The sequence below is a fragment of the Dryobates pubescens genome, chromosome 18, assembly GCF_014839835.1.
Source record: "Dryobates pubescens isolate bDryPub1 chromosome 18, bDryPub1.pri, whole genome shotgun sequence".
NCBI classification, from domain to species: Eukaryota; Metazoa; Chordata; class Aves; order Piciformes; family Picidae; genus Dryobates; species Dryobates pubescens.
Window position 1 is genome coordinate 14,051,740 of NC_071629.1, and position 22,769 is coordinate 14,074,508.

General features: G+C 41.0%; 1 protein-coding gene across 1 annotated transcript; it reads right to left on the reverse strand.

The window, feature by feature from the left end:
- Positions 1–3,230: 3,230 nt before the first annotated feature.
- On the reverse strand, positions 3,231–22,351 carry ATP7A (ATPase copper transporting alpha). Its single transcript, XM_054169813.1, has 22 exons — positions 22,223–22,351; positions 19,416–19,905; positions 18,039–18,773; positions 17,267–17,473; positions 15,918–16,081; positions 15,202–15,363; positions 14,544–14,620; positions 14,160–14,385; positions 13,516–13,749; positions 13,136–13,227; positions 12,600–12,727; positions 11,733–11,887; positions 11,354–11,488; positions 10,323–10,517; positions 9,665–9,847; positions 9,144–9,357; positions 8,237–8,383; positions 7,687–7,829; positions 7,157–7,360; positions 6,392–6,509; positions 5,800–5,902; positions 3,231–4,720 (listed from the first exon to the last, which is right to left on the reverse strand). The coding sequence occupies exons 1-22, from the start codon at positions 22,328–22,330 to the stop codon at positions 4,444–4,446; spliced, it is 4,497 nt and encodes a 1,498-aa protein (XP_054025788.1). The 5' UTR covers positions 22,331–22,351; the 3' UTR covers positions 3,231–4,443.
- Positions 22,352–22,769: the final 418 nt, after the last annotated feature.

Consider the following 22,769-nt stretch of genomic DNA (forward strand, 5'->3'; position numbering starts at 1 on the left):
AAGACCTGTTCAGGCTTTTCACCTTTTTCTACCTTATTCCCTGGAGAAGTGCTGGCCATCAGATACCATGAGCAAGCATGAGCCAGGCTGCTAGGACTTTTAACAAGCTGGGGAGCTTAGAAAGGGATTTTCTTCTGTTACTGCAGCGTTGTCCTCACCCCTTCGTGCTTGGCACTCTTCTTTGGAACACAAGTGACTGCAGCCAGGCTCTTTGCAGTAGGGCCCAGTGAGAGTGGAAGAGGCACAAACTGACACACAGAAATAAGAGATGTTTTATTGTGTGGGTGACTAACCACTGGAACAGACTGTCCAAAGAGGCTGTGGAGATATTCAGCATCTCAGTCCTAGGCAACCAGCTGGATCTCACCTGCTTGGGCAAGTTTTGACTACGTGACCTCCAGCAGCCTATTACAGCCTCAGCTAGACCAGGATCCTGTAATGCAAGTCACCTTATGTACACCACAGTTATTACACAATTTCCCAGCTTTCACTAGTACCATTTGCGTACAGCTCAACAGTTTGATGTAGTTTGAGTGTCTCACTCTAGGCCATGCAGTTTAGCAGAGCTGGAAACATACAAAAGAAACCTTCCTTGATCCTCAGCTTTTTGCTGAGCAAGCAAAAAGCAACAGTGCTTCACCTTTCCCATTTCACCCAGAGCACTCTTCCCTGGGGAAGATGAAGCACACGTGACATGCAAAGCTGCTCTCAGAAGCTCCAGCCTGTATGTGCATGTTTCAACCTCCTGCAGGGCAAATGTAACAGCATCACATCCCCAAGCTGCCACATTTGACTTTTTAACTGACCAGAGGAAGAAACAGGGAGAAATTCTGCACAGCCGGCAATAGAATCTGTTAAGTCAGCAAAGAAATAAAGATCCTCGAACATCGTTCAAAACAGCCTTTGGATATTACATCTTTATTATACAGCTTATAATTGCCAATAACATGATGGAGGCACAGAATGGGAAATGGGAGGCTACATGTTTCTAGAGGTAAAGAAATGTAACAGCACTGGATCAGCATTCCACAACAGCATTCATAGTTCATACCAAAACTGAGTAAGAAAAAAAGTCTCACGTTTAAAACATGTAACTGGAATTTCTAGGCAAAACAAGAAAAAAAAATCAATAAATAAAAATACTTATTTGTTTCCACTGTGGATAGTCAGCTTCACATTCATTTTTGTATAAAATGTTAAGTGTTTACTCTTTCAAAAGTTTATTGGAAGAGTCAAAGAGCATTTTTTTAAAGCCTCCAGCATATGCACTCTTTGTTTTTTTAAATAGAGCAGATGTTTCATAAATAGCTAGTCACAGAAAACAGTAAAAGAGACAAAGTAGTAAATACAATTTCCTTTGTAACTGTGTGTTTCCAAGGGACATTTTAAAACTTTGAAACCAAACTGCCTCCAAGAAGAGCAACACATTTACATATTAAAACATTTACATTTGGGAAAGCACTGAGCTCCCACATGATTTCACTTGCACTGCACATTCAAACTGAAAAACATTTTGGTTCTTCAACAAAAAGCACCTTATATAGCATTTAAAACGTTCTACAAGTTGATAGCACACCTTTGGGGGAGTGTTGGACAGATACTCTATTTTCAAATATCTAGACTCTGAATGTCCTAATCAGCTATACATTACTCGCACAGTATCTTAAATCCAACTTCAAAAGACAAGTCCAGACAGATACCCCTAAAGAGCAGAACTGGACTGACAGGGACCTCCTGAGCAAGCAAGTCCTGACCACAGCTTTTGCTGGCATCACTTCATACAGGCCTCTTCTAGAAGCTCAGAACAGTTTGCATTGTGCCTTTACCAGCTGTAACAGAGCTGTCTCATAACCTAATAGCTGTTATACTTTAAAAGCTTCATTTCAACTCAAGCCCAGATTCATCACAGCCACTTCACAGCCACTCATTCCTGGACTAACACTGGTCTGTAGCTTGGTTACTTCCTCTAGAGCTTGGTCCTCTGACTGCCCTTACAAGCTACTTTCTCATTCCCTCTTAGGCAGCGTTTTGCTGTTCTTTATTCCTCAAAAATCATCTCTGCATCTCATTAAGAGTCCTGGTTTTGAACAGTGGCTGTATTTTGTTGTAGCTGGATCAAATGCTAGGTTTGACAGAAAATGGGAACGTTTGGAAGTACACCTGTGCTGGGAAAAAGTTGGTGATAAAGGCAGCATCCCACTGCAAACATTCAACTCATGCATCATTTGGACAACTAAAGGTTGAAGCCAAAGTGTTCTAAAATATAGTTGGGAGCAATCACTCACACTGCTGTATCTGCCAACATGGAATTTAACCTGAAATCACTTCTCTGTTTCCTGCAGTAAGAACATGGTGTCTGTGCTTTACATGCTATGGTATGTATACACCATAACCAGCACCTGCAAGAGAACTCCCATCTGAAAGCATGCTAGGGTCTGCGCTACATGATTAAGACCACCCATTGGCACAAGCCAGGCAAAAATATGTGAAGTATTTTCCTTTTATCTCCTGAATCTTGCTAAGAACAACACCAGCAATGAGGGTGCATAAACAAGAAAACCAAAGTCTTTGGAAATACTTTGCGTGGTCATGAAGCACTAAAAATCCATCACGATATGATCAAACAGCTTTCAGGTAATTACCTGCTTTGTAAGAAACAGCTTTGTTGCTGAAAACTGAGAACAGTATCTCATGGAATGGCTTTGCAGTAATGTATCTAAGCATCTCTTCACACTACAATATATACATGTAGCCAGAATCTGATTTACTAAAATGATCTATAATCATGTAGAGGTACTAGGAGCCTAAATCCTGCAACAAAATATTTTGGTTTTTAAACTAGAGACAGAAACACATCATGTTACACATACAGCGATTCACTAAGCAGTCTCCCACAACATGACTCTTTTGATTCCAAGCACTGGTATTTTTCTGGTAGTTCTCAGATAAAAAGCAAAAGCTGTTCACTTACGACTTCTTAGACACACAAATTGTGCACTAACATCAGACTTGAAGTTAAAAACTAAAAGACAGAGACCTCTTTATCATACTCTGAACTCAGTAATTCTCCTCTACAAGCACAAGGTGGAATTCCATGTTTACACCATGAACTGTATGTTGTGATGTAGTTCAACATTACCAAACCCAGAATTGCCTCAGCCACCTCAGCAGAGGATTTAGAGCACAAAGTTTATTAAGTGACAAACACATAGCTAGACGTAGCTGCTAGATGTAGCTACTAGATGACAAACCTCCTTTTTTCTGAGAATATTGCTAATATTCACAGTTTAAGGATCAAAACCTGCATTTTGATGTTTCAATTCAGCAAGAAATGAAGAATCTTTTAATTCACAAAGCCTGGAACTCAACATCCCAAGCAAAGAAGGTTTGGATCAGTCCATGGAATGGATTCTGGACCATTCCTGGTATAAAGACACCTTTACAAACAACTGATGTCAGTACCATATCTGATACATAACAAATTCTCTAAGGGGAGGTCAGATCTCTGCAAAGACTGAACTGTAAGGATTTTAAAGGCAGTCTCCCTGACACCTGCCTGAACTACTCTGCTTCATGTCAGGAGTGCCAGCAGATACTGGTAGTGAGCACTAACTACACTGCTGCCTTCTTCAGAAGCTAAGTATCTCAGCTAACACTGCATCACACTCATCTTGTATTCAGATGTTGCAGGTGTTTTTGGTTTAGCAGAGTTTGGGAGTGAGCAAACCTCCCATCACACTAAACCTTCAAGCAGAAAACCTTAGCAGTAGGAGTGTACTGGGACAGATTTATGGAGTTACTGTGGGTATGACTTTAGAAAGCAAACCTAAACCTCTCAGTTATCTCTGCTTTGCAGGAATTCAAACCACAAACAGGGAGGCGATTTGAAGGCAGGAGTGTGGAAAGCTGGAATCAGATGTTTGTAAAAACAAAAGGCATTGGAGAGGAACCATCCCTGGTAGAAGGGGGTTGAGGAGATGTGAAGTAAGGCACATTTATCTGCAAATACAGATCCTTCAGTATTTTGCAGATGCAGTAATTTGATTATCACATTTTAACACAGCACTAAACTTGACTACACACAAAGTAGCCTGTTATCAGGCTGGGAAGCAAGTTTCTGTTTCTTTAGCCTCCATAACTGTATTTTGATATTTTGTCAAAAACATGCTACACTGCAAGCTTCCTGGAGTGGTAACACAGCCCTGTTTGCAAGCAGGAACAGCCCCTGCACCTTTTTTTTTTTGGCAAATCTAGTTTAAGAAAAACAAAGACCCTGAACAGTCACTGCAAAAACTACCTTTCTACATTAAAGAGGAAACACATCTGAAGAGGCCTCCAGAAATATTCAGCACACGCACAGAGCCCTAGACAGCTGTTTGGTTGTTCTGCCACTTTGCTTAAGGGTTGGGTTTTTTTTGCTTAGTGTGAGAGAATGGGCGAGTGTCATAATGCTGTGTCATCCTCTTCTCCAAAATCTCCCACCAACAGCGAATGCTTATCTGGTTCGTTAAGAACGACGCTGTTCACCGAGCGCTTGTCTGAGAAGAGAGAGTTTATGGAAGCTCTGCTGTAATTGATAATCCGATCCATTAGGCTGAGTTTAGGAGAGCCGGTCCCAGTCTCATCAATTCCAACGTGAACACTGATTTCAGACGGGCTCTTGCGCCTCATTTGGCCACGGGCCCGGAACTCAAGCTTCTCAGAACTTGGTTTCTTGTACCTAAGGAAGGAAAAAAACCCAAGAGATGACAACATATCTCAGGGCTGAAGTAAAGCACACTAAAACATGGAAAGAAACTTGCCTACTACTATGCTGCTTGGTCTGTTGTCCCAAGTAGCATGTGACAGGGTGAAAGGGAACAGCCTCAGGTTGTGCCAGGGGTGGTTTAGTTTGGGCATTAGGAAAAATTTCTTCACTGAAAGGGCTGTCAGGCACAGGAACAGGTTGTCCAGGGAGGTATTTGAATCATTATCCCTGGAGGCTTTTAAAAGCCATGTAGATGTGGTGCTGAGGGACATGCTTTAGCAACAGACTTGGCAGAACTAGGTTAATAGTTTGACTTAACAATCTTAAAGGTCTTTTCCAGCTTAAATGATTCTACACCCAAGCTAGAGGACATTTACTATTTGAATGATTAGACAGCAATGAAAGCTTCAAATGTGACAATGCTACTGCACAACCAGAAGTTAATTCAGTGCTTTTTGGCCATGACAGAAGAAAGGTAAAGGTGACAAGCATCACTCAACATTTAACTGCTTTGGTGATGCCCAGCATCTGCACAACACATTGTTAAGATATGTCTACTTAGAGTGGATTGCTGTAGCTATTGATGACCAACTCTTCTACTCTCCTTCTGAAACCTGGTGTGTTAACTAAACAGGAGAGATACCATTCCTACCAGGGGATGCAGAACAAGGAACAGTAATAGTGACACATGCAGCAACCCTCAGTGTCAGTGTGGCATTTGCAGCTTCATTGTCTCAGAAGCTAGCATCTCCTGACCAGATTTCTTATAGATACACAAAGGCCACTGAGGATTTCTCCCTTTTGAACACATTTCTCATTTGTGCACTTCTCTTCACATTAGAAATCTGAAGCACTGCTGTCTGAAGTGCTTTGGACCAACTGACTCTTCTCAAGCAAGAGCACAACCAATTGCTGCTGAACACAGACCTGCCTGAACTGTTCCTCAAAATGCTTTGAAATCTGTCCTGGTCCCACACTTCTTTTCTCCCACTCAAAGTGAAAGACTCGAGCTTTAAATCCACATTCCAAATCATAAAACTGTACATACTTACATCTTTAACAGCAAAGAAGAAAGCACAACAGAAACGGAGGAAGCAGCCATGGCTGCAGACCCCATCCAGGGCTGCAAAACCAAACCAATGGGCATGAAGACACCTAGAAAATGATAACAGTATACAATAATATTTACATACACAGCATACAGTAACATTTACAATTTCAGTTTACAATTTTAGTTGCATTTCAATGCTAAAAGAAACAGTTTAAAGGACTAATACTTAATACATCAATATTTGGGTTCTATCTCAGCTACAACCTACAGCTGGATGTGTCAACCAGCCTGAAATTCAGAGATAAGCATGTCTCACCCGCCTTGCAGTAAGCTGCTTGTTCACAGGGACGAGCTCATATATAAACCTTTTATCTTGAAGCTATTTTGCTGTCCTGAGAATACTCAAAATAGCCACAATGTGGAAGAAGGACAGCTCATGAATACACCACAGCAACAACCCCAGGCAGAGAAAACTCTGCATTTATTGACAGTTAGAAATACAGAAAGTGGGCACTCTTCCACAGAGTGGTAAATCACTGCAGTCTTCTACTCACTAAGCACAATCTCATCACTGCAGCGAAACCTTCACGTACCAGCAGCAATGGGGACTCCAATGAGGTTATAAATTAGAGCAAAGACAAAGTTAATCCGGATCCTTTTCACAGTTTTCCTGGATAAATCGATACTTGCAACCACATCCATCAAGTCATCCTGTAAGTTAGTGTTTATTGGAGAAATGAGAGAGGGAAAAAGCACACATGTAGTGTCATCATACCCCTGTTTGTAAGCTAACCATATCATGTGTTGGGGGTGGAATTAGATGATCTTCAAGGACCCTTCCAACCTAAACCATTCTATGAATATGCTGGATGTAATAAACTACACGCAGTAAGTATCCTGTAGGATGCTCCGGTTTGTTTGCATAGAGCCCACACAGTCAGCAATCAATCTTATTCCAGAAGCCATCGTAACTCAAAAACCCACACACAGTACCACACAGCACAGCTCTAGACACTGACCACAGCTTCTGTCAAGGTGTTGCTGACATGTAAGAAACAGCGACTATAAACCTGGAGGCCCTGTGGTGTGTCACTGAAGTAACTTATGGTTGCCAAAGGTCAGGTCACTTTTTCCTCCTCTGCCCACTTCAGTTGCCCCAAAATTTACAGTAGCTAGAAAATGGGGAAGTTTCCTTCACAGGGTAATTGCACTACATCACGCAAACATGGTGACAACAATCTCTTCTCTGTTCCAGTTCTCCTGGCTTATGAAGGCCATAAACACTCAACAGGGATCTGAATCATTCAGGACAAACTGGGCCTTCTAACTCCTCTCAATGAAGCACTTCAATTTCTTACTTTAATTAGAACAACATCAGCTGCCTCGATGGCTACATCAGTTCCTGTGCCAATAGCAATTCCCACATTGGCCATGGCAAGAGCTGGGGAGTCATTGATACCATCTCCGACCATGGCCACCCGTCTTCCTTCATCTTGTAGCTGCTTCACTTTTGCTACTTTGTGGGAGGGAAGAACCTCTGCGAAGACTTTGGTGATGCCAACCTAAAGAGAGAAAGCACATAACTGTTCTGCAGCTTTCTGCTGGCTATGAGAAGCTTCTGCCTTTTGTAGTGTGACTAGGAAAATTGAAATCTGTTATTACTCACAAGCTAAAGACCGAAGACATCTAGTATGAAAACAGCTCTGAATTCAAAGCTGATGTTACTTCTACTAAAAAAACGCTTCCTGCATGCTCACCTTATTCTAGACTTGTTGACATTCCCGTTTTTCACAGCAGACCAGTCCTATGCCAGCCACAGGCAGTATCAACACAACAGAACATGCTTCCTGTGAGTGGGCAAGCTCCAAACACAGGTGTCACAGCTTACCTGAGAGGCAATAGATCTTGCTGTCTTGCTGTTGTCACCAGTCATTAGGACAACTTCTAATCCCATACTCTTCAAAGTGTAGACTGCCAGCTCAGCCTCTGGTTTCACAGTATCAGCAATAGCTATCAAGCCACAAAGCACTCCTAAATTAACAGAAAGAATGTGTTTGTGATAAAGATCTTTAATGCTTTAAGAGAAAAAACAAAAGTAACTTTTCCAGTAAAACCAATTCCAGATATAGTAATACCAACAGTAAAAAGCAAGATGAGAAGAGGTATCAGGGCAGCAGTTTTTAAGGCAATACAGAGCATAGACCGTTCAACAACAAAAACTCCTTTTTTTCCTCCTTTCTCTTTGCTCCTTCAAGTCTCTGCACTATGTCTAACTTCCCTGTCAACTAAGGCAGGCAGTAAGAGGTCTCACCTAGATGAAAGTGTTATAAAACTAGCTGATGATCTCTTTTCATCCCATTGTTCTGCTTCAGTTATAATTGCTATGACATTATAGCTTACTTTCTACCTCTGAATGAGAAAGACAGCACTGAACTTACCATCCACAGCTGCTAGAACTGCCGTGCGACCTCTCCGCTCATGCTCCATCATGGCTTTATCAACTTCATTTTTCACAAGGAGGCCATTTCTGTTCATCCATTCCCGGTTCCCAATGAGGACTGAGTATTTCTGAGAAGTCATAGCAGCTGAAAAAAAATTTTCAAAATAAAATAAAATTAAAAAAAAAATTCCTACCACCATGTGGATAACCAGGAAGCTGCCCTCTAGCTAATCCTATCCAGTACGCACTGAAAAATCATGAGGGCACCCAAACAGAAAAATCTCACTCCATACTTTCTGTCCCACCAATGTTTTTGCCATGTTCTTGCCAAGATAGACACCAACATTTCTTCAGTAATGGGTAGTTACCACATGAGCAGGCCAAGAATCACAAGTCAAGTCCCTTTATCAGTGCTTCTATTTACATATCATAGCCCAATACAGCTGAAAGATGCTACAGTGAGCTGTTCTTGACTGAAACCCAGTCAGTTGTGCAAATACTCAGAATTTTTGGCTCACAAATAGTAACTTGGAACGAAGCAAAACAAAACAGAGTGCTGAAAGACAAATGATGTATGATTGTCCAGCCCCATATTCAAGATGTTACTTCAGATTGCATTTATCAACACATCCTGAGTGATCATAGAATCAGAGAACTGCTTGGGCTGCAAAAGACCTTAAGATCATCCAGTCCAACCGTTAACCCTACACTACCAAGTCCAGTGCTAAACCATGTCCCTGAGCACTACCTGTGAGCATGAAACAAATTAGATTAAAACTGTTTCATGTGTGCCTTGATGCAAGCCCAGTTCTCCAGGGTAGAATAAAGTGACCTCATTTTTAAGGCTCCTAAAGACACAAAAGCAAGAATGATCCATTTCAGTCTATAAAGTGGAGTTGTCTTACTTGGCAGTTCAGCATCAATAATCAAAGCAGGCTGCACAGATTCATCTGTATTCTCCTCAATCTTCACAAGTGTTGCATTTTTAATATTGTTTTCCTCAACCATTTTATTTTTCCTGTAGAGCAATGCTTCAATATTGGTGACTTTACAACTGATGCCGCAGCCTGGGACTACCTGAAAATCTGTACAAGTCCCAAGAGTTTCTGAGTCCAGTTCCTAAAGAAAACAGAGGCAGAGTGAGAAAGCACCGAAATCTATAAAAGTATGCTGCATTTACAAACTCCACAAAACAGAGTGCAAAGAACTCTAGCAGGAGCAGATAAAAAGTCAATCAAAATATAATTATATATCCAGTGCATCTAATGGTGTACTAAGTGATTCATGTGGCTCCTCGCTTTTCAACTTTCCCAGGTGGATACATCAATTACCTTCTGAATAACACAAGACTACTCACAGATACTAAGTACTGCCAGAAAGGTTCTTTCATAACACAACCTTCTCATTTCCTGAGCCAAGAACTTGCCTTTTTGCAGTACTTTGTTATTGCCACTCCAAGAGGATGTTCGCTATTACTCTCTGCAGTCCCCACTATTGCCAGCATTTTATGATGTGGCAGCTGGTTACCCTCCAGTAGAAACTTCACCTGTGTCACTTCTGGAGTTCCATGGGTGATAGTACCTGTTTTGTCAAACACAACCACCTTTACCTGCAGCAAAACAGGATGACTTGAGTCAGTGAACAAAGCTTCAATGCAGAGCTTTCTCAGAAAAGACTGAGGGGATCTTCTCAATGCTGATCAATAGCTAAAGGGTTGAGGGGCAAAAGGATGGGGCCAGACTCTTTTCAGTGGTGCCCAGTGACAGGACAAAGTGCAACAGGCACAAACTAGAACCCACGAGGTTCCATCTGAACAGGAGGAGAAAATTCTTTGCTGTGAGGGTGCTGAAGCCCTGGAGCAGACTGCCCAGAGAAGTTATAGAAGAGATTCCAAACCCGCCTGGACATTGTGATCATGGGCAACCTGCTGTGGGTTTCCCCAAATTTCCCAGCACATTCTGATCATGCCCCGCTTTACTAACAGGTACTGACACATGTGTTAATGATCTGCTCAGGCAACAATTGGCAAAGTGCCTCAAGTACCAGCCTTTAAAGTTTTTGTAACAATGACCTACAGCCTTTACCTTGTGTGCCATCTCTAAGGGCTCTCCTCCTTTGATCAGAATACCATTCTGGGCTCCTACTCCAGTCCCAACCATAACAGCTGTTGGGGTGGCTAATCCCAGAGAGCAAGGGCACGCAATGCACAAGACTGTGATGGAGGCTTGGAAAGCAAAGCGGATTATCACTTCAGCTGCAGAAATGCTCTTGTTGTAGCCCTGGTGACAGAGGTTTTTGTCAGTAACAGAAGAAACTGAACAATACAAACAACATATTCAAGCTACACATTGCCTTGGATGTCAAAAAAAAAATCTGTAAATATATAAGCTAAGACGCTAATATTGACAAGTAAAGCATAGGCAAAACATGAAAAAGCTCAGACTAATGATTAATAATTAACTAATGACCAAATTCTGCTCTGTACTGCATATACCATCTGGTTTACTTATGGGATATTTACCTAATAAGGCACCATATGCTATGATAACTCTTTTATGCTGCAATATAACATAGTATAAAGATATTCTATCAATGAAGTCACAAACAAGGTGGATATGAAGCTTGCTTTTCTGGTAACTAATAAATTCTAAATCAGAAATAGGAACCAAGAAACCTGTGATCTAGATAGTTCCAAGGTACAAGTTAGGATCATTCTCCTTTGTCACTTGTAATAAAGATGAACTCCACTGATTTCTAGATGCAGAAATGGAGGCTGTGACACAGAGAACTTTGTTTCCCCACGAAGAAGGGATGGAAATTGGGAAATTCTGATGTTTACCTTTTTTTTTCCCTTCCTTAAATTCACTTCTTTTTAAATACTAACTTTCAGGAGTTGCTTAATCACTGCAGAATCATTTCAAGTATAAATGCAAGAGTGATACAGTATAAAAAAAAAATAATTATAGTAATTATTATTACTATTAATAATCATCACCATCTATAGCCAGCAACTGCCAGCAGGGATACTTCAGAAAGGGAACTATTACAGCCTAGTAGACTTGTGGACTAACTGCTTTTTAAGCATTTCAAAAGGTGTATAGGGAGACTTACTTACCAGAAAGTACTTCTCTACTATTTCAAAATCCACAAATCCAATTATAATCCAGGCAAAAAGGGTAATGACAGAGACAGCCACAATACAAGGAACGAAGTAGCCACTAAGTTTGTCTGCAAATTGCTGGATAGGAGCCTAGGAAGGAGAAATACTCGTTAGCTCCAGCAACATCATGTGCCTTCAGACAGATATAATCACAGCTGCTGGCATCATACCACACTTTGTAACTACCTACTTAATAAGACTTGAAAGAGCAGATCACTGCGTAATCCTTATTCAGCAAAATGCTACACAACCTTAACCACTCTTCTCATGATTTGGAATGCTGATGCCTAAATGGTAAGACAAAACCCAAATGCTTCATTTGGTAGCACTCTACCTTTGAGGTCTGTGCCTCCTCCACAAGTTTTACAATCTGGGAAAGAGTTGTATCAGCTCCAACATGGGTTGCTGAAATCAGGAGTGATCCGTTCTGGTTAATAGAACCTGCAATAACTGTATTGCCAGGTTTTTTAGTCACAGGCATCGCTTCACCTAAGGAAAGGGCAATCACAGATATTAAGGTACATTTTTCAGCACTATTATAATAGCTACCAACTCCTGACATGCAATTTGAAGAGTGAAAACTGATCAGCTTCAACTTCCCTTGTCAAATTCATTTTCAAGAAATAAACATTTTTACACTTGCAAAAGTCAAAGGGTGCATCAAGAGAAGTGTGGCAAGCAAGTCCTCCCTCTCTACCATTTTGCCCTGGTAAGACCACATCTGCAATACTGTGTTCAGTTCTGGGCTCCCCAGTTCAAGGGCAGGGAGTTGCTGGAGAGGGTACAGAAAAGGGCAACACACGTGATCAGGGGACTAGAACATTATGATGAAAAACTGAGAATTGGAGCTTTTTAGTCTGGAGAAGAGAAGACTTATGGGAGGTCTTACAAAACACTTACAAACACTTCAAGGGTAGGAGTCAGGAGGATAGGACCAGGCTTTTTTCACTGGTGCCCAATGACAGGACAAGGAGTAATGGCCACAAACCTGAACATAGGAAGTTCATCTAAACTTCTTTAATTTAAGGGTGATGGAGCATTGGAACAGGTTGCCCAGAGAGGTGGTAGAGTCCCCATCTCTGGAGACATTCAAAACCCACGTGGACGTGTTCCTTTGTGACCTTCTCTAGGTGAACTCGCCTTGAAAGGGGTTGATCTCCAGAGGCCCCTTCCAACCCCTACCATTCTGTGAAACGCTTACCTGTGATAAGGGATTCATCCACCATAGAATGTCCTTCAATAACACGACCATCCACTGGGAATTTGCCTCCTGGGATCACTTTGACAATGTCACCTCGTTGAACCAGTTCAACATCAACTTGCTCTTCACTAGAAGTATGTAGAGTGTTTTAGTAAGAGACTGCTAACTCGAGTTACCCAGGCTAAAGGAGCTCTCGCTATGCACAAAACATAATCCCACAGATGGACATTAACTTATTAAAAAATTGGCAGAATAAAGGCCTTTTTAAAGAGCACTATGATGATTTCATCATCATTTTATTTACTTTCCAGTTGAGAAAATTCACTCATTTTCTTATGACGGCAAAAAATTATCAGGATTCCAACAAAACAACTCAGAGCAATGTTAGTTTTTTGGTATTTTTAACATTTATAACTGGCAAATATGGAGTTATTTGCTTCAAAGTTCTATAGAATGGTAACATTTGTCTGGGAATTAAGCATATTAACAACAAAAAAAAAGGAGCAACAGAAAAAGCAAATGACAAAGCAAGATACCTTAAAAGAACGTTACCAGGGCCCAAGGTAACAATAGTAGCTTCAGTAGCTTGTAATGAAATTAGTCTTGCCAGTGCTTCTGATGTTTTACCCTAGAATAATAATTTTCATATTTTTCTGACTATGCTATTGAAAAGCAAAAATTGCTGGGTAAATGACAACTGCAGATGTTGCAATTTACCCTATTAAAAACACTTTCTGCATTTACATTAAGCCATTTCATATTTTTTACTGGTTCAGTTACTCAGGATGATTTTACAACAAGGAAGGTTAAAAGAAGTTAACAAAGCTTTTTCACGGTATGTTTCTTTTAAAGGTACACAACAACGATTCTCAGTGTCTTGCAGCTTGTAGATATCATGGGTTTCTGTCTTCCTTACCTTTGCAACATGCTCTAGCCACCGGCCCAGGGAGATGAAGACAAAGAGCATTGGGGGTGTGTCAAAGAAAGTTACAGGGTTTACTTTTGCTTTCTCAGCCATTGCGACCAGGAGAATAACAAATGAGTAGACGAAGGCAATGGAGGTTGCCAAAACAATCAGCACATCCATATTTGCAGTTCTGTGCTTCAGTGCTTTGTACGCCTGTATGTAGAAGTGCCAGCCTCCAAACATCTGCAAAAGGAGCAGCAGTTGTGGTTTACACACACATTTGTAACACAGGAGCAGCACCTCCATGAGAAGGGGACACCCACATTATTTGTGTTATTTGCCTTCTCCATCTCTTCTCATGCCAAATCATGCCATCAAATCTTCTCACTTCCACCCAGTTCCACCAGCTCCTCCCCATACCCAGCAGTGGAGCCCTAGGGAGGCTGCCTGGCTGCACAGCACCTCTACACTGACTGGCCTGCCCAAAACAGTCCTTGGCACCACTTATTTCGGCAGCAGCAGAAGCACAGAACAACCTCAAGAGCGTTCTGAATCAACACAGCCACAGTTGCTTTTCCAATCTAATTTCTACATTGCCTTCCATTATGAATGTTTGTGCCCAACAAACTAGAAGTGGTCCTGCTCCCACTCACCTGTACAGGGACACAGAGCAAAAATGACAGAAAATTCATAACGGACAATCCTGGCAGGAGCTGGTACTCCAGCACCATGGAGGAGTGAAGGGCCTCCAACTCCTCATCGCTCATGTTGTGACGTGCGTGAGCATCTGACATTTGACTGTCCATAACCATCATGTAAATCATCAGCCCCATGACAGGAATGCAGAAAACCAGGCTCACAACAAAAGACCTTTTCCACCTCAGATTTAAAACAAGAAAAGAGATTCGGTTTGCAGTCAAGAGCTGGGCACCATTCCAGCTTGCAAGTCTTGCACAGTCATAACAAACAAATCGTAACTTTACCAATGATCAAAAAAGACGACAGAAAGGTCTCTAAATACATTCAGGAATACTTACTGCCTTATTTCCTGTTTGTGATCCAGATGACTAGCAGATCTATCTTTTTTGACTAATGAAGTAGTGAAACCTAAATCCTAAGGGAAAAGAGCATAACAATAAAGAGAAGAGCCATCTTTTAAAGGCACTTCGTGCTCCTATAAAGTTATTGCTAGACCATTGCTGCCGCCAGCATTAGATTTGATTTACTTTATTTCCAATATGATTGTTACTATTTTTTAGCTACCTTGCACAGACAGAAAAGCAATCTGATGTAAAAATCAACCTTTCTAGAACATTCCTATGCTATTCTAAAATGTGTCTTTCCAAAATTCCTGAAGCACAGAAATTGAGGGAGAAAGACAGGAAACTTATTTCACCTCTCTCATGCTACAGTATTCATTGCTGGGATTTATTTTTCTGCAAACCTCTTACTGGTAACTTCAACTCTACTATAGCTGGGCTTTCCTAGTATTTCAGTTTAAAAACTCTGGCAAAACCATAACAGAGTTTTGCTTTTGAGCCAGAACACACATAATCTGCAGAAACCTGCACCAAGAAGCAAGGAGATGGGGAAAAAAGAGATTTTTTTTCTTTAATAGTTTTCCCTTTTGCTTCTGGGGTATGTAACTCTTGAAAGGACACTGGATACGAGACTTGGTGCCTTCATGAAACATACCTTTATTGTTTGTATAACATCTCGAGGACCTATAATCTCAGGATCATATTTAATATGTGCTTTGTTGGTTGCAAGAGCTACTGAACAGTATAGAACACCATTAGTCTTCATGAGTGTGGACTCTATTTTGTGTACACAAGAAGCGCAGGTCATTCCTCTCACCTGTAAAACAGAGGTTCCTCCCTGTTATTAAAACCACAGGTTACTTGGTAAATGCATCTAAAGAACTAGGAAAAGAAGGAGGGCTTATGACTATTCTGAATTATTCAGTGCATATTTCTGGGGTTTGAAGCAGTGGGAGGGAGCTCTCTAGTTAGGATGAGAGCAGAGGAAGCACAGCATACAGACCAGGTTATTAAATTCTGCTAAAGCTGTGCAGGCTCTTCAAGCTCAGAGCGAGGGTACTCTGAGCTAGACTTGGCTACAAAACAACCCCAACACTAAGATAAAACCAAAAAGCCAAGAGGAAATTCCTGCAAAATAATAAAAATTCCACAGGAATATGTCTTTGTCTTCAGGGTAGTAACAATGAGCCAACACAGTTTGCAGGACAAGGTACAGTTTGTGATACATACCTGCTGCGCTCTTACACTAGAGCTTAATTCAGGAAAAAATCAGCTCTATGATGTTTACTTTAGGAAGTGGACTTTAGACAAACACATCCAATACATAAAAGTAATGAAGACAAGGGTGGTTGGTTTTAATCCCTAACTTACAACAAGCTCCAGAACTCCATCTCCTTCACCACAGTTTTCCATCACGGTGGCTCCAAATCCCAGCTCCCGTATGAGCTCTGCAATGGCTGCAGGGTGTATGACAGCAGGATTGTATCTCACTTCTGCCTTTCCTGCCATTAGGGCAACAAGTATCGAATGTATTCCTAGAATATAAAAGGTGTGGATGGTAGGTCATGCTTCAGAAACACACTGCATTTGTGGTAATGTGATGGCACAGAGGCAAGTCATGGAAACCGAGAAAGTTAACATATTGTAGGTACACAGAAAAAAACCGCATCAAAACCTTTGGAAGACTGATAAGCAATGCAACAAAAGCACCCAAGTGTAGGTGTGACAGGTGAAAGTATCACCCCATGTGAGTTGCATGTTTCTAGCAGTCTAATTGTGGATGCCCTCTCCCTGGAGGTGTTCAAGGCCAGGTTGGATGAGGCCTTGAGCAACCTGGTCTAGTGGAAGGTGTCCCTGCCCATGGAGGAGAGCTTGAAACTAGATCCCTTTCAACCCAAACCATTCTGTACTCCTATGGTAATTACAAGAGTTCAATCCACAGTATATGAAAAGACAATCCAGTCTTACTCAAAAGAAGTACTTCTCAAATACAGTTTTGCATATTTTTCTGCTCTGCATTTACCATTTCTAAAAGCTTGTTCTTCAAGGCAGAACATGTATGAGAAAGGGTAGATCTAACAATATGCAATCCTGCTGTGCACAAATTAAAAGGGTCTCGATCCATCCATTTTCAAGGATGAAAAAAATTAACCTGGAGCACATCCACCTTCATTACAATAATTAAACACAGTCTACATTAATGACTCTTCATTACATCACAGTCATGCAACTATTTGCTTCCTGCAAATATAATCAGCACACTGAGAGAAGCTGTCAGGACAGATATAGCTGTCCTGACTCGCAAAGCCAAAATTAACTTAGACCTCTTTAATCCATATTAATGCTGTCCTTCTCTAACAGGTCCCTTCCTAACACAGGCACATAAGCTCCTGCCTTTAAGTTGTAGACCTGGGCAAATTTCTCCAGCAGAAAAGATTTGGTTTTGTTTCAAAAGGGTCCATATTTGGTCCCTATATTGTCTTCGGAGCACCCTAACTTCTGCTTTGGCAAAGGCAGTCTCTAGCCAGCATGCCCACAAAGCAGCAAGGACAACACTGCTTTCATCCTGTCAACCAACAGTGAGCAGACTGTGTTCTCACCCTTGATACACCAACTTCTTTTCACAACCCACCCACTCAGAATTCTGTACAAAAGTTGGATGGATTCTCTAAAGGAAACACTCTGAAATGTAACAGATTACACTGACATAAACCTCTTACCATCTTCTCTTCTCAAGTTTCTCTCAATGTTGGCTACACATGAAGCACACGTCATTCCTGTGACCTGGACATAGCACTTCAATATAGTCTTTGTCTCTTGTCTGCCAAGGTGGGCTGGGGACACTTTGGACAGAGGTTCAGGTTTGTGAGATTCCAGCTGCACTTCAGGTGAGGGCTGGGCTACTGCCACAGATAGTTCCGCCCTTGCTGGAAAGGAAATTCAAGACATTACGAATAGCCACGGCTATAAGGTACGAGCTGGTACTACAGCAGCCAAAAACACATGTTGTGGTCAATTTAGCCCAATAAAAGGCTGACAAACTGGGTCTCTTTAGCCTGAAGAGCAGCCTGAGAGGGCATCTTCTCAATGCTCAGCAATAACAAAAAGTAAGGGGGCAAAAGGATGGGACCAGAGTCTTTTCAGTGGTGCCCACAGATAGAATAAGGAGCAACGGGCACAAACTGGAACCCACGAGGTTCCATCTGAACATGAGTTAAAATTTCTTTCCTGTGAGGCTGCCTGGACAGGTTGTGGAGTTTCCTTCTCTGGAGTGATTTCAAACTCACCTGGATGTTGTGATCCTGGGCAAGCTGCAGTGGGTGCCCCTGCTTTAGCAGGGGGTTGGACTGGATGATCTCCAGAGGTCCCTTCCAACCCCTACCATGCTGTGATTCTGCGATATGCCAACTGTTAAATTTCATTTTGGGTGGCAGCAAATTATAAACAGAACTGCACAATCCTTTTAAATTAAGAAGTTCAGGATGTCATTACCTGGTAAAAATGCATCAAATCCCATGTCCTCTATTGAGGAAAGCAAGTCTTCTGGGCACGTTTTCAGAGGGTCATATTCTATAGTCCCGTTACGATTTGCAAGAGAGACACAAATGGATTTGACACCTGCCTTTTGGGATATGACTCCCTCAATGGACTGCACACAAGAGTTGCAAGTCATCCCTTCAATATTTATCACCACAACTTGAGTAAGTGGCTGGCTAGCATCCTTCCAAGCTGGATGAGGAGACTTCAGTGGAGATGCCAGTGTGGGGAAAAGTGCTACATTTTCATAATGGTCAGGAAGGCTGACTTTAAATGTTTCAGGAGACACCATCTCAATGGTTTTTCTCAGGAGGTCTATGCTAATTAAGTGTGGGTTGTAGTTTATAATAGCAGATTTCTTCTCTAATGAAACAGTTACACTTGTTACTGATGGGAGTGCTGATAGGGTGCTCTGAATGTTGAGGACACATGAATTACAGTGCATGCCATCAACTCTGAAGACAACTGTCTTTGTATCATTCACATTTGAGTTTTCTTTGGGTTCTGTTTCAAAGCCTTTGGTCTGAGTATTTCTCAACCTCTCTAGGTCCATAGCGCTGAGCTTGAGGGGCTTGGGCTGCTTTTTGAAAGATGCTGTGAAACCTGCAGCTTCTATTTGATGTTTTATTTCTTCTGCTGCAATTAGATGAGGCTGGTAGACAACAACAGCTTCCTGATTGTCCAGGGACACTGAAAATTAAACAATAAGTGTGCATAACAAACATGCTGCTCTATGAACAACAGATCTTGTCAAAGCTTCCCAAGAATGCTTTAAATGTCTAACTGCAATGGAAAGACTGAACTGCTTCAGTAAATACCAAACTACTTGTATTACAACAATTTTTAACTCCACTTTTCCTCAACTTTCTGCTCTTTCCCCAGTACTTTTTTTACTACTTCTTACTAAATTCATCCTTTTAGTCAGGGTTCTGTGGCAATTTGATGCCAAAGCTATTTAAACAAAGAATGTTGGTTTTCTTTTTAGATCCAATCACAGGCATGCCAGTATTAATTTTTAATTGGAACAGAAAATATAAACTAATATTAATTACAATTATCCTCAAGACATCTAGTATTAAGAGATTTCTATATGGTTATACAGTTATGAAATACTACTAATACACAGCAAACCACTGAATACGGTCACACAGCCTCATCTCAGTTTGGACTAGAAGTGAATAAAAGGACCCCAATTGAAGGTGTACCTATATAGCTGGTACCACAAAGAGTAACCGTCACACTAAGCTAATCTAAACCCAAGACACCTCCACAATGTCATCAGAGAATAGCACTATCAACCTCAATTTACACGAAAACACACTAAGTTTTTACCTTTAATCCGCTGGACTCCTTGCAGTTTGCCAATCTTGCCCTCAATGGTGCTGGTGCAGGAGTGACAGGTCATCCCTGCTACTTTCAGGCGCAGCACAACGCTGCTTGCTTGAGACCAGCTGGAATCTTCCCAAGTTCCAGGAGTTACCTCTGGTGCAGAGACAGTTAAATCTACTCCTGGGACCATGCAAATGATCTGCTCGACATTGATAACGGAAGGAAGGAAAGTCACCACAGCAGTTTTTTGGTCAGAGGACATTTTAACATCCAGGATACCTTTGTTCTTCAGCAGCACACTACAGATCTGGTTAGATGACAGAGCTGACTGAGTAGGAATTGTAAGAAAAACAGTGTCAGGTGAAACAGGTTGTGGGTTTGAATCAGCTAACGTAGCATCAAATCCCATGTCATATATTGCTTCCTGCAGCGTTGCTGGAGTCTGCAGTTTGGAGTCATAAACAACAACTGCGTTCTTATCCTCTAGAGATACCTTGCAAGGGGAAAAAAAACAAACAACAAAACCACAGCAGTTTAGCAAACTGCAATACTAAGAGATGAGAATTAATACCTTGCATGAGACTAGAAATAGAATTTATTTGCATAGATTACTAACACTTGTCCAGTATACGCATCTCTCATTACTCACCTTGAAGAACAAAGCCATACCAATAGCCAGCACAATGTGACTTTTGCTCATCTGTGCCACAACATAGCTAGAAAGTACAGATGATTCTTTCCTCACACCAGTTTCAGAATCCTTTACAAGTCTGTCTGGCTAATGTTACTTATGACATCCAGACAGCATCAATGCAGTTAATGAAACCTCCAGAGCCAAACTCTCTTGAATTGAGATGACTTAACCCAGTTAAATCTCCAAAGCTAAACAGCCCACAGAAGCAATTCTAATCACAGGTACAATTCTGCAGTGAGCAGTAATTACCCTTAGGCTACAAGGAAGGAATAAAACATGCTTTGAAAAAAACCCTCAGATTTAAGTAGCAGTGAAAGGAGTCCAGTTTTTCCAGGCATCTTTGGCACAGGCTGTGAACTTCCTATGAGCAACAAAGTGCATCAGACTGCACAGAACAAAATTCACCTTGGAAATTTGATATATTAAAAATATTAAAGCTGGTTTTCCTCTCTCTAGGTTTTAGTGGTCCAGAGACGTCCTGATTTGGTACTAACCTTTCACATCAGATGGTACAAACATCCTCAATTTAATTTGCCCCCAGCTGATGATGTATCAAATACAATTACTGCAGTTTCCAAAAGGGAAAGACAATGACTGCCAGAGGCCCAACATGTTATCATTCAATTCTGTCTTTCCTCTGGGCAAAGTACAACCTGAAGACCACGGTCATGATTAGATTAGACCAAGTAAATAATTTTAAGAACCACCTTTCTTCATTTTTGTCACAATTATGGGTCTTAGCAGAATTAGGAATATGGACATTTATTGGTTTCATTGCAGTTGAAGGAGAAATAACCTAAATGCAGCTCTGTTCGCCTGTATTAGCCATCTAACAGTCATCTCCCTTGCTGACCTGATTCATTATCACTAAAACAAACCCCTGCTTTACTATTCTCAGATTTTTTCTGAAACAAATGATCTGGCTAAATTGAAGTTGTGCTATTATAATGAGGATAATTAATAAAAATGACCTCAAAGTTTCTTACAGCCTTGTTCTACTCAGACAAAGTTTCTGTAATGTATTCTGTTTCCAAGAGTAGTTTCAGAAGTAGCATTCAGCTTTGGACTAAGGTCTCTACCTTAAAACCTAAATTCAAAACTGTTAATATCACCCTTTCACACAAGGAATGAAGCAGGTTTGTAAAAGACACTATAGGATGCATACTATTTTCAGTTAAGTATGAATCTTTCCCCCTTCTCCCATCTCAAGTCATCTGTGTATTCAGCTCATAACACTAACAGAAACCTCCCAATTTTTAAATTGCTTCCAGTATTGCAACTACTGTAAAATGAAGCATTGTATAGGAATGATGAGCTCACCCTGGAACACTAAGATCTGATATTTTGTCCATGATAGAAAAAAATACCAAAAAAATACTGATTATCTCTTCTGAGTTAAGAGAAAAGAAACAAAAAACCAAGTTAAAAGTAAGTCAGATCAAGGAAGTTATGGGCAAACCACGCAGCTCTGTTACCAATTGGAGACAGCAGCCCTGCTGCTCCTCCTCTCATTTCTTCACTGACAATACAAAGCAAAGGAAACTTCTAATGCTTGAAAGGGCTAACAAGGGTTTCCTTCGTCACCTGGACTACCTGCTACTTGTATTTCACTAACCACAACTAAACAGCCTCATCTTTCATGGTAGGTCAACTACCACAAGGTTAACTGGACATCTCAAGCCCACAAATGCTTTTGAACCTGTGCAAGTGTCCACTGTGTACTATCAGTTAGAAAAAAGCCAGAGAAGGTGTGGAAGCTTGGGACATCCATTCAGTATAAGGGACAAGGAGATTTTTATTGTTTTCACAGTGTAAATTCAAGGGCTTTTTGCTTTATTGTATTTAAATGTGTCCTGTTATTGCCTTTTTACTCATTACTTCACAATACTGATTTAATTGCAAAGCAGAATGTTACTTAAGAGTAGCATGCAATGACCTAGCTTCTAGTGTCAAGTGCTTGGTTTCTCTCACACCAGAAATACACTAAGACACTTCTAACACTAGCTTCCCATGCCATGTACAGAATACATTCTTTCCACACACTTCCCCCTGGTACATACTTTATCATCATTTCTCTTAAAAAACAAAGCTTTGGAAGAAGCAGTGATGGGTTTACCTTGATGTGATGGATACCATTCATCTTTCCAAGGTGCTGTTCAATGGTCTGAATGCAGGAATTGCAGGTCATCCCCTCCACACCAATGACTACGGTTTTTGCCTCCATTGTGAAATTCTACTCGCGTCTTCTCATCGCTGCTGGCCAAAACTAAAACAGGGATTTGTCCTTGAAACAGTTCAGAGATTGAAATCAAAACATAGATTTAAAAGATGATGTACTTGGCCACATGTAGAAACCTGAGCAAAGCTGAACAGGAAGAACTTGAGGTATTTTTTCAATGAATTTTCAAAATGGGTAAGCGTTCTGACATTTATTGTTTGATTTGTGTTACAATCAAGACCATTTAATTGCATGCAGCAAGCTGTCATTCACCAGTGGGTGAGATGAAACTACAAGGAGAAGCATGTGAGAAAGGAACAGCAGCTCCTGGATGCTACAAAAAAGGGGGATGGCATATAAGCCACACTGGCACTGGTGATGCTTATGTTTTTCCATATTTATATCTTATATATTATCCTTGTCACAAACAGGTGACACTGAAATT